Genomic DNA, 13,373 nt, shown 5'->3' with positions numbered 1-13,373 from the left:
GTTAAAATTATCTGTATCTTTTATGACACGTTGTCAGCACGAGACTCTAACCTATTGACATGTTTATTTAATTTTCTAACCAACTGACATATATATATATATATATATATATATTATACCGCCTTAATGGAAGGTTGTATTTCTGTTTATTAATACCGCCTTAATGGTCTGTTTTATTTCTGTACTGCCTATATATAAAGTTTAAAGAGTACCAATCTTCAGAAGATATGGTAAAATAATCCCCTTTGAAGATGCTATATATCTAATCTCCATAAGAGATGTTATATATTTAAATATTCTGTCTATATATTTAATCTTTAGAAGAGATGATGAATTATTGCCCAATTTAATATTGTAAATATGAATAATACTCCTAAAGAGTACAAATTGAGAAAAATAAAATAATGTTCTTGAAGAAACATATTAAGTAACCCCTGAAGGGTGAAAATATTATATTGTTATCTCAATATTATTTCTATTTTTACATTTTGTTTTTCTAAATCACTTTATTATTGTTAATTTATTCAGATGTCGAATCTAAGTAAAGTTGATTTTGTTCCACTTAACATTATAGGCAACAATTATCTATCATGGATTCTTGATGTTGAAATCCATTTAAATGCAATGAACTTGGGGAATGCTATTTTAGATAAAAATACTACATCACTGCAGGATCACGCAAAAGCCATGATATTTATCCGACATCATTTAAAGGAAGAGTTAAAAATAGAATACGTCATTGTTAAAGACCACTTATCCTATGGAATAATTTAAATGATAGATTTGACCTCCAAAAAACTATGATTTTACCAAAACTTCAATATGAATGGTTGCACCTAAGTTTACAAGATTTTAAGACAGTCAGCAAATATAATTCATCTCTACATAAGATTAGTTCAAAGCTAAAATTATATGGAGAAAATATTACTGATGAAGACATGTTAGAAAAAACTTTTACTACTTTCTATCCCACTAATGTGCTCTTACAACAGCAATATAGGGAAAGAAAATTTACTAAATTTTTTGAACTTATATCATGTCTTCTTGTTGCTGAGCAAAATAATGAGCTTTTGATGAGAAATCATCAATCTCATCCAATTGATTCGACCCCATTCCCTGAAGTGAATATGAACACATCTCGTGGTCGAGGACGAGGTCGTTAGTATGGTCGTGGGTATGGTCGTGGCCGTGGTCGAAATAATCACTAGCATTGACATGAGGTAACAATCCTCTTGAAGAGAGATGGCCCTCAGAGGCGGGTTAATGATTAGAATTAGCGATCCAGGCATCATGAAACTGGATGTTACAGATGCAAAAGAAAAGGTTATTGGTCGCATACCTGTCGTACGCCTAGGTGTTGACTTTGGTGTGATCTCAAGAGGGGGGGGTGAATTGGGTTTTAAAAACTTTTCTGCTAATTAAAACAGTTACACCGATTCACCACAATTCATATCCCACTCAATATAATATCGTGTATGAAAAATGGTGAAACTATACGTTCAAACATACATGTGCGACATATCTCATTTAACTCAAATGTGTGCATGCAAATAATTATAACTATAAATGAAAGCATACACATGCGGAAATTGAAGTACGAAAATTTAAATGAGAAAGAGAGAGAGCGACACAAGATTTGTTATCGAGGTTCGACCAAACCAACCTACGTCCTGCCTTGGGCATACCCCCCAAGGATTACACTATCCTTGCTCATTTAAACGGGCGGAGCATAAGCTATTACAACCTCTTCTTACGGGGTGAGGTAAACCCCAACTCAATTGCAAGGCTAAACCAAACTTATCTCCCTTACGGGGCAGAGACTCTCCAGTTCAATTTTTGGGCTAAATTGAATCGGTCTCACTTATGGGACTGAGACTCCCTGTTTCAATTTATGCGTTGAATCCAACCAGTCTCACTTACGGCGCTGAGACTTCCCAGTTCAATTAACGAGCTGAATCCAACCAATACAATAAAAATTGTATATGATAAAGTGCTTCTGAATACAAGCAGAGATGTACAACGTTTAAACTCTAAATATATGCACTCTCTTATGATATGAATTATGCTCATTAGAGAAAGGGTGCTTAAATAGATTTAAACCCTAATAAGAAATTTTCTCCAACAATATATTTCAATAAGAAATATAGGAGAACCTAGGGTTTTGCTTTTCAAGTAGTTTTTGCACAAATAAAATATATATACGAAAAATGAGTATTATGTTCTCCTATAAATATTGTTGCAAATAAAGAATATTTGGAGAATTTAGGAATTTAAGCTCAAGAGAATATTTGTGTTGTAAATAATTTTCTCCCAAAAATATTTATCATGAAAATAATCAGGAGAAACCAAAGCAATACTCTAAAAAATGTTTTTCAAAATAAAAGCTAAGTGAGAGTAAAAGCTATGGATCAACAATACGAATGCCCAAAAATAAATGTATTCTCTTCAAAAAGATTTTTGAAATAAAAGAATGGAAGAGAGTTTGAGAAATTTGTTTGAAAAATTTTGCCTAAAAGAAGAGATTTTTGCAATAAAATTTATTTGGGGGAACTTTGATTAACAATGAATTAGAGAGAAAATTTGAGCTAATCAAAGTTGCTAATCTAATCAAATGAAGATGTATTTATAGTTTATCTGAAAAATATGACCGTTGGGGACATATTGGGGATTTTGAAAAAAATTAATTAAATTTGAACCCCAATTACTGCGGTTAATTCTTGGCAACCCAAGAGATTCGGTCGCCCGGTCCTGAAGGCCGGTTGTCCGAACAGACACAAAGCTTGTATTAGGTTTTGGCGCATGTAATTGAAACCGGTTGGTTGAAGCCAAGGTGATTTCCTAAAACTTTGTAGGTTTGGGCGCCCGGTGCATGGTTCAGTCTACCGGTTCATAAGGTTCGATCGCCGGGGGCCTTTTTGAACTACAAGTTCGATCGCCTGGGGATAGTGGAAAAGTCAGTGACTAGGGTTCGGTCGACCATGGAAGTTACGTTCATTTTTGGTTCGGTTGCCCGAGGTTTCAGTCAACTAATTGACTTCTTAGCCAAGAGTGTGTTTAGTCAACCAAGAGCTATAACATAAATCGGTCGGTCGCCCGAAGCTTTTAATTTAGCTTAAAAACCAACGTTGGTCGACTGGCCTAAGGTTTATTCATGACCTATTTGAGCATTAAGTCATATCATGTAGGATATATGCATTTATTACAAACCAAAATATAAAAACCTAAATGCATATACAAATTAAATCAAATATGTCTTCTTCTTCACTCTTCTGACATCATGGAATGGGCCTAAGTGTATAGTTTTTATGTCCTTCAAGGCTTCTATTGCCAGTCTTCTTATGTGTATATTGAATTGTAACATGTTCAATCACTAAATACACACATAAGTAACTTGTACTTTATCAACATCAAAACAATGATTGAACTCAAAAAGCCAACACTAGGCACTTGGTAGATCTATACCAAACTTCTATAAAGGAAAATAGTAGAGAAATGGAAACAAATTTTGTTGTTCCAATGGACCTTGATACTAGACCTTCCAACTCCGTATATCTTGATGTTGTTGATTTTCCCATAAATCAAGATGAAAATAATGATGTAATAATTTAAAGTGAGTAATATATTATATTTGGTTTTAAATTCATTGTTGCTATAATCAATTATAATAATGAGTTTTTAAAATATGTATTGTAGTGATTGTCCTAAAGCTTTGAGCGAGTCTAAGATGTCTATGGAAGAAGTTTTTTAGCTGACATTGCTACAACACACACAATTCTTCGAGATAGAAAATATTTCCATCATTTGAATATATCTTCAACGAATGTTAATACAATATCTGGATCTACAAATTTGATTGAAGGCTCCGGAATAGCTAATATAAAGTTAACCAATGGTACTTTATTAAAAATTAATGAAGTTTTATATTCCAACATATCCAAAAGAAATTTGTTTAACTTTAAAGATTTAAGACTCAATGGATATCATATTGAAACCATAAATAAAGGCAATAAAGAATTTCTTTATATTACTTATATTGTTTATGGGAAGAAACAAATTTTAGAAAAACTACCAACTCTATAATTAAAGTAGTAGAATCATATAATGTCTTGCACCAAAAGTGCAATGACTCACAGTTATTTACACGTTGGCATGATCGTCTTGGACATCCTAGAGATGTAATGATGCGATGAATCATTGAGAATTCACATGGTCATCCACTAAAGAACTAGAAGATTCTTTTGTCAAGCGATTTCATGTGTACTGCCTGCTCTCAAGGGAAATTAATTGTCAAGCCGTCTATTTCAAAAGTAAGTCTTGAATCTCCCTGTTTCTTACAGAAAATTCATGGTGATATTTGCGGACCAATACATCCACCATATGGACCATTTAGATATTTCATGGTTTTAATTGATGCATCTACTAGATGGTCTACTCATAATATTGCTTTTGCTAGACTTTCATCTCAACTGATCAGATTACAAGCTCATTTTCCCGATTATCCAATTAAATCAATTCGTTTGGATAATGCTGGTGAATTTGCATCCCAAACATTTGATAATTATTGCATGTCACTGGGGATAGATGTTAAACATCCTGTTGTTTATACCTATACACAAAATAGTTTAGCTGAATCTTTTATTAAGAGGCTTCAACTCATTACTAGACCTATGATTATGAGAACCAAATTGTCCCTATCTATTTGGGAACATACTATTCTTCATGCTGCATGTTTAGTCTGTATAAGGCCAATTGCTTACAATAATCTTTCACCCATGCAATTAGTTTCTGGGCAACAACCTCATATTTCTTATTTAAGAACTTTTAGTTGTACAGTATATGTTCCTATTACCACTCCTCAAAGAACTAAAATGGGTCCTCAACGTAAGTTCAGTATCTATGTTGGTTTTGATTCTCCTTTTATTATTTGATATCTTGAACATTTAATGGGTGATTTGTTTAAAGCACGGTTTCAAGATTGTCATTTTGATGAAACAGTGTTCCCTACATTAGGGGGAGCAAAATCAGTGCCTGAAGCTCGACATGAAATTTGTTGGAATTGGTGTATTCCCAAGAAGGGGGGTGAATTGGAAATATAAAAACTTTTGCGTAGGTTAAAGCAGATAACATCAGTATTTCACAACCTAGGAACATATGTCAATTACCCAGCACAATAAACTGAGCAGATAAATAAAACAGTTATATTAGACTCAGTATTTCTCAATAATTCAAAGCATGTATGTAAAATAATCAAGACAATAAATAATAACATACGTGTACAAAAACTTAAAGTGCGAAAAATAAAGGAACACACGATATGATATCGGAGTTCGGCCAATCCTGCCTTGTCCCCGCCTCAAGCTCACAAGCAAGAGGATTCCACTAGTTGCTCACTTCACGGGTGGAGTGACACCATTTACAACACCTTACAGGCTGGTGCACCTAATTCTCCTAATCGAGTTTGAACCAGTCCGGTGCTCTCCTAATTGAGTCAGAGCAATTCAGAACTCTTCACAAGGTGAGTCTCCCTCTTCTAACCACACGTCGAGAATACAACAGATAATCAATATGAAATATTTTTTGTACAACAATGAATGCTTCTATACTAAATAGATGTGTACGACAATAAAGTTCAATGCGCTCATATGTGATATGAAATAAAAGCTCAATGTGAGTAAGAGTAATTTCTTAAAATATATTTGCAATCTTCGAAAATGATGTATATGATAATTGCTTCAAAGATTCAACCCCAAATCAATTTCTAATATTTTCCAATAAGAATAAAGGAGAACCTAGGGCATTTGTTTTAAATAACTTTTGCCCCCCCCCCCCCCCCAAAAAAAAAAAGAGACCTTTTCTAGCAAAGATATGTAAATGAAAATATGCTTAAGGTGCTCTTAATCTACCCAAAGATTTTCTCAAAAATATGTTTCAAAATAAGTGTAGGAGAAGCTTGGTGTAATTTGCTCAAAAGAGATTTGCAGTAAGGATTAGTAAGCTTTTGACATCTTGCAATAGATGTGCAAGAATCACAAGCTATACAAAGTTTACTCCCAAAGATATTTAAAAAAAAAAAAATATGCGGGAGAAACAATAATCTTACTCTCAAGAATGATTATGAAAGGAAAGGATTGAATGAGAGTAAATGATTTATAATGTAAAAATGAAAGCACAAAATGAATGCTCTCTCTAAAAAAAAATTTCCAAACAAATCAGTATAAGAGAGTAGAAATTTAATAAAGAATCAAAATATTTTGGAGGATTTTTCTTTTTAATCTCATGTTAAAAATAGAGTTATGAAAGGGTCTATATAAACATTTCAAAATCAGACCGTTTGAGGGATACAAAGGTCATTTTTTTATTTTTTTAAATCAAAAGTTAATTGCATTTAGGCGTTGAAAAATTGGTCAACTCAAAAAGTTCATTCGACTGAGGAAAAAGGCCGGTTGACCAAGTCAGGGCGATTTCTGAACCTTCGTAGGTTCGGTCGAATGAGGCTTAGGTTTGGTTTGTTGAGCTTGAATTTCAGTCAGTCGTGGTAAATTTGAACTAAATGGTCGGTCGACCGAGTACAATGAAAAGTACAATTTGACCATTCGGTCGATCGTGGAAGGTATGTTCAAAACTAGGTCAGTCGACCGAACCTTAGTCAAACTTTGACGTCAAGCTTTCGGTGTTGTCGGTTAATTGTGAAACCTAAGTTCAAAATCGGTCGGTCGATCGAGCCAAGTCACTTTGACTTCGAGCTTTGAGTGTGTTCGTTCGACCAAGGGCTATAACACATAAACTGGTTAGTTGATCAAGGCTTTTTAATTAAGTTTAAAAAATGCAACGTCGGTCGACAAAAGTTAGGTTTGGTTCCCTATGGTTAGTCTATGGTCATTTTGACCTTAACATTCATACCATGCATGGAATGCATTGTTATAGACCAAATTATAAAACAAAATGCATTACACTTAACTTTATGGAATAAGCCGGAGTGAGCGTTAAGTCCTGTCTTGGCTTCCATGTTCTCTTGCCCTTATGTGTGTGTTGAAAATTATACCTGTTTACGAGTGCTAAATACACATATAAGACACTGGTACTTTGTCGAAATCAAAACAAGGATCATACTAAAAAATTCAACAAAATCACATGGAAAACCATGAGTTTATCTCATTTAGATACTCGCACAAATCAAAGTGAACTTAAAGTTCAAAAGATCATACATTTGCAAAAGATTGCAAATCAGTTATCAGATTCTTTTGCAGATACCAAGGCAATACTAAAATCTCATATATCTACTGCAAATATTCCAGCACATATTGATGTCCTTGAAGGACAACATCCGGCTAATAAATCTAAGTCGCAAGTTAAACGGGGAAGGCATGTTGGTGCAAAAGATAAAACTCTCGGGAGGAGAAAATTGAAATTTGTAAACACTCTAGAAGAGTTTACACAAGTAAATAATCTAATCGACATTCACAATCCCATTTCTTCTGAAAATAAAATTCCTATTATAGAATCTCTTGAAGAGAAATCTCCTTCTGAAAAGGAACCTCCTGAAGAGGAATTTCCTGAAGAGAGAACTCTTGAAGAGACATTCCTTGAAAAGAGACAGGTACTTTGAAGTAATAATGAGATCTCAATACATTATACAAAAGAAATGTGGGATAAAAATAAAATTGTTGTCAACAACACATTTGTATATGCAGTTGCTACTGACATTACCATAAGTAATGAGGACCCTGAACCTAAATCTGTTAATGAATGTCGATATAGAAGTGATTGGTCAAAACGAAAAAGGCTATTATAGCTGAAATAAACTCTCTATCAAAAAGATAAGTTTTTGGACCTGTAGTCCAAACACCAGAAGATGTTCAACCCGTTTGATACAAATGGGTCTTTGTGCGCAAGCGAAATGAAAATAATGAAATTACTCGATATAAAGCAAGGCTTGTAGCACAAGGTTTCTCGTAGAAACCTAGAATTGATTATGAGGAGACATATTCTCCAGTAATGGATGGAATCACTTTCAGATTCCTAATTGGGCTAACATTTGCTGAACGACTGAGCATGTGTCTTATGAACGTAGTAACAACATAACTATATGGGTCATTGGATAGTGAAATTTATATGAAAATCCATAAAGAATTTGAATTGCCTAAAGCAAAACTCTGAAATTTATATTTAGTCAAGCTCCAACGTTCCTTATATGGATTAAAGCAATCTGAATGCATGTAGTATAATCGATTAAGTGAGTATCTTGTGAAATAAGGATTCATAAACGATCCAATTTGTCCATGCGTCTTTATAAAATATCAAAATCTGAATTTGCTATAATTGTTGTTTATGTTGATGATTTGAATTTAGTCGGGACTCCTGAAGAGCTCACTAGAGTTGCTAATTATTTGATTGCAGAATTTGAGATGAAAGATTTAGAAAAGATATTGTCTTGGCCTACAAATTGAACATGTAAATGGCGGAATTCTTATTCATCAATCTAAATATACTGAAAAGGTATTAAGACAATCCTATATGGATAAAGTTCATCCTTTGGGATATCCAATGATGGTGCGATCACTTGATGTTAAGAAAGATCCATTTCGACCTCATGATGAGGGGGAGAAATTACTTGGTTTTGAAGTACCATATTTAAGTGCTATCGACTATTTGATGTATCTAGCCAATTGTACAATACGCGACATTGCATTTGCTGTGAATCTATTAGAAAGATATAGTTCTGCTCCTACTCGACGACACTGGAATGAAATTAAATACATTCTACGTTATTTGAGAGGTACATCTGATTTGGGTCTATTCTTCTCATTTGACTTCAAATCTCAACTAGTAGGATATGCAGATGCTGAATATTTATCTGATCCTCATAATGCTAAATCTCAAACTGGGTATGTATTTCTTTGCAAAAAAGCCGCTATATCTTGGAAATCAGTGAAGCAAACGATTACAACAACATCCTCCAATCATTTTGAAATAATAGCTATCCATGAAACTAGTAGAGAATGTGTATGATTCAGATAAATTATTTCTCAAATCCAAGCAAATTGTGGTCTTCAATCTATTAAAGATATTCCAACAGTTTTATATGAAGACAAAAGCTGCATGTATAGCTCAACTAAGAGGAGGATACATAAAGAGTGATAGAACAAAACATATCTCTCTAAAATTCTTCTATACACATGAACTCTAAAAGAATGGTGATATAGATGTACAATATATCCGATCAAATGATAATCTAACATATTTATTCACCAAAACTTTGTCAATTACAACATTCAAGAAATTGGTCAATCTAATTGGAATGAGACATCTAAAAGATCTTGACGGGATAAGTTAATATATGAGTGACATCCAATGAGGAGTGTTGTGAAATAAATGGTGGATGCCCCCATCCCTATAATGTATGCCTCCAACTACTCCCATCACTCCTACTCCATCAATCATCCACCTCTTTCATGCTCCGTTGAATAATGAAGCAAAGACAAAATAAATATTATCCTCACATGCTCCTTCTGTGACTATAAAAGGAGGTACAGATGAGGAGAGGTGTGTGTGTAGAAATCAAAAGAGAATCAAACTGAGAAGAAAGCAAACTCAGACAAAAAGAGAAGCAAAAGAGAAAATAGAAAGTGAGATATTTTGTATGAGGTGAGGAAGTGAGATATTTGTATAAAATCAAATACATATTGTAATTTCTTTTAACATAGTGAAATTTGATCTCATCCACCCATAAAGGAAGTATATTTGAACTACGTAAAATCTTGGTCTTGTCTCTATTTATTTTATTGTTAACTACCTCTTTTATAACAATAAAGTCTTTATTTATTATTGTTATTATCATTTTCTTTGTCTTCGGACGAGATTTAAAAATTGAACACCCTCTTGCCAGCCATGTGCCAAGGAAGACGACAACATCTCAACGCGGAATGTTGCCTGCGTATGTATAACGCTACCTCCAGAGTCCAGTCCCTCTTTCTCTTATAAGACCAAAATCAAACCCCATCCCGTTCGCAGTATATCGCACTCGCTCTCTCTCTCTCTCTCTCCCTGCAACTATCTGAGATTCCTGCCGCTTTTGCTGATAGGTAATTATTTGTTCTTCGTTTGGCGTCTTGATTGGTTTCGAAGGTGGGTATTGCCATTGTATGGTTAGAATTATAATCCAGTGACAGCAATTCGTGTATATTTTAGTTACAGTCGTTGCTATCTAGTTTTTGCTTGGTGGGTCTTTTTGTTGGGGGTGTAAATCTTGAAGATTCATGGGTCTCTTTTTTTTTTTTTTAATAAATTAGGCGAAAAATATTTTTAAAAAATCCAATTTGGTTTCTTCACTCACGATAACTTGGATAAAATGAGGATTAATTATCTATGTTTATAGATGTACGAATAGTTGTAGAAGAAAAGGATAGAGATAAAGAAAGAAAGGCAGACAGATTCATGATCTGTTGATGTTGATGCATGTATACGTGTGGGTGAATGTGTCTTAAATATTGGATTTGTTTTAAAATGGGTAGTGGCTGGAATTTGCAGGCGGCGAGGATGTCTACTCCGGCCAGGAAAAGACTGATGAGGGACTTCAGGAGGCTTCAACAGGACCCTCCTGCGGGCATCAGTGGTGCTCCTTTTGACAATAATATAATGCTTTGGAATGCTGTAATATTTGGGTTAGTAAGGACTGATGTATGCTTTTGTAATAGTTATATGAATTTTATCTTCGTTGGTTATTGATCAGCAGAGGTTACTCTCAGTTTTAGTGATTCCTTTATTGGTTTGCATTGCAGGCCTGATGACACGCCATGGGATGGAGGTTAGTGCAGTGTATGAATAGATCTATTTTATTATGTACTGTACCCAAACTATCTGTAGTATGTTTGGTAACATAATCTGTGTGGACATATTTTTGATGCAGTGTTTTCAGACCATTTCTTAGTGCAATGTTTTTAGATCACATTTGTTTTGATGTGGTTGTAGTCATTTAAGTGGCTTAATGCCTTAATTGAATTGGAGTTTAGATCAAAACAAAAAACCATGTCTTATTTATAATTTTGGAAGATGAGTAGAATGATTTAAAGAGGTGTTGGTAGAGGATTGGTGGAACAGTCAAGGTGGGAAATGAGAACTCGTTTCACAGTTACAGTTTGGTGATGATAACAATCTTTCTCTCTCTCTCTCTCTCTTCCCGAAAAATGTGAGTAACTTCTCTGATACATTAACCATCTTTGCTGGTGTTTGAAAATGTTGGGGTTAAGAATTAATTTTCCAAGAGCGTTACTGTGGGAATGGGCATTTGTTTCGAGAACTCTTTCTTCCTTCACTGGGACAATGATTTGTGCTGTTTTGTGTTGACCTATTTTTTATTTAAGTGTTCCTTTAGGTGGTAACTTTGATGCAGATTCTTTTTAGGGTCTTGCATACAAGAGAGTTGCTATGGGCTGGATGGGTGGAAGGTTTTTTTTTTTTCAAAGTATATAAATTAACTTATTTAATGTTTAACCTGAGGCAGCTGAATTACTCTTATCCATATTTGTCTCTCCTTTATTCTGCTTTGTTATTCGTCTCTCTTAAGGTGGCTTTGGGATTAGAGAAATTGATGAGGGACTTCTTTTGGTTGGGGGTTGGTGAAAGGCATGGAGATCATCTTTTGAGTGGGAGACTCTGAGTAGCTCTAAGAGGGAAGGATGCTGGGTCTAGGTAATTTCACATCCAAAAACATTTCCTTGGCAGGGAAGTGGTTATGACATTTTCCCTTATAACTTAACTCTATTTTGCAGAGGGTAATTTGTAGTAGATTTTGACTTAAACACAATGAGTGGGATGCTAAAGTTGGAACTAGCGTCACTTGAGTTCTTGGAAATTTGTGTCACAAATTTATCAAATTTTCTTCTTGAATGTTTGGCATAGAGTTGGTAATGGGGAGAAAATTTGCTTTTAGAAGGATCATTTGATTGGGGAGGCTCCTTGCTTGTATTTACCCTCATATTTTTGATTATCTACTCATTGTGTTACTCCTATTTTTGATTCGATTTTCTTGAATGAGGGTAGGCAATCTTGTGTTTTTTTGTTTTTCCTTTCTTTTTTCATTTTTGTGAGGAATCTCAATGAGGGGAGAGACAAATGATCTTCATTATATGCTTGATTCAAATTCATTTGTAGAGTGGTAGGAAAATTTGGGGCTTAGATACCTCTAGGGATTTTTTATTGTGTCTTTCTTACATTATTTGACATGTTCCTAATGCTTATCCTTTTCTACTTTATTCTTTTATTTGGAAAGCGAAAGCCTCTTAAAAGATAAAGTCTTTTAAATGGAATGTGATCCTTAAGAAAATAAATACTGATGATTTGCTGTAGAAGTGAAGACCTAATAAGAATGAGGGCCCTTGGCTTTATATATGGAGAGACCTGCTCTCATGTGTTCTAACGTTGCCCTGTTGTCTGGAATCTTTGAAAAACTGTTTGGTATTCTTGGTGAGAATTGGTTTTGTTCATCATCTTTGGAGGATTTCTATGCTATAATTTTTAAGGGTTTTGGTTAGGGAATGGAGAGGAAAGCTCTATGGCTGCTGGCTAAGTACCATCCTTGCTATCATTTGGAGTATTTGGTTGGGAGTGATTGGAGTGAACTGTGAGACTTTTTAAGGGTATTGCCATGTCTTATAACTTGGTTGTTAGAATTTTCAAGGATCATATGACTTATCTTTTTTTTGCTATGGGATAGAGTTAAATTTATCGCTTCTTTTTGGGTACATCCTTTTGGGATTTTTGTTGGGGTTAGCTGTTTAATCTTCAAAGGGGCTGGAAGGCAGCATTGTTGGAATTTTTTGATTTGGAGATGATGTCTTATTTTGTACTTGTTTAGTGTACAATGGAATTTTGGTTATCTTACAAAAAAAAAATTTGTCTGGAGTAGAGTGGTCTTTCTTGTGTCACTTTCGTGCTTGGTAAATGTTTTCTTTAGGATTATTTCTTTAAGGCTTGTAGCATGATTGGACTGCTTTGCTTAATAGGGTTGTTTTGCTGTTTTTTTCCTTCAATTTTTCTTTGTTTTCCTTTTTTTATTAGAGGACACGTTTTTCCTCCTTTTTACATATCTTTGTTTGCCCCAAGGTTTCATTAATCTGGTTTTGATGATGACAAACTATTTTTTAAAACTAGGAACAAACTTGTAAATTAAACGAGATATTTAATGAAGCTCAATTAAGTGATGTATATCTTTCAATTTTCTCACAAGTTCCTATTTTTCATACATCTCCCCTTTGAGTTCATCAAAACCAACAAAATGCGGGGTGAAGACATCAATTGTAAGTATTTTTCCTACTTCTCTCCCTTTTTATTTGGAAATAAAATTTTTAGTATAGTTCAAGTTGATCCACAACATG

At 34.2% G+C, this 13,373-nt stretch overlaps 1 protein-coding gene across 2 annotated transcripts in view; it reads left to right on the top strand.

Annotated features, from left to right (window-relative positions):
• Window positions 1–9,837: 9,837 nt before the first annotated feature.
• LOC131164021 (ubiquitin-conjugating enzyme E2 2-like) overlaps window positions 9,838–13,373 on the top strand; it is a 28,492-nt gene continuing 24,956 nt past the window's right edge. The window contains exons 1-3 of one of the 2 annotated variants that reach the window (XM_058120925.1): window positions 9,838–10,082; window positions 10,528–10,661; window positions 10,779–10,804. In XM_058120925.1, coding sequence (XP_057976908.1) covers window positions 10,537–10,661; window positions 10,779–10,804 — 151 coding nt within the window. In that variant the 5' untranslated portion in view covers window positions 9,838–10,082; window positions 10,528–10,536. Of the gene's footprint in view, window positions 10,126–10,527; window positions 10,662–10,778; window positions 10,805–13,373 lie in introns of both variants that reach the window. The other variant, XM_058120933.1, reaches the window with a different exon arrangement.

The sequence above is a fragment of the Malania oleifera genome, chromosome 1 (assembly GCF_029873635.1).
Source record: "Malania oleifera isolate guangnan ecotype guangnan chromosome 1, ASM2987363v1, whole genome shotgun sequence".
Classification (NCBI taxonomy): domain Eukaryota; kingdom Viridiplantae; phylum Streptophyta; class Magnoliopsida; order Santalales; family Ximeniaceae; genus Malania; species Malania oleifera.
This window is presented reverse-complemented; position numbering and strand designations above follow the sequence as displayed.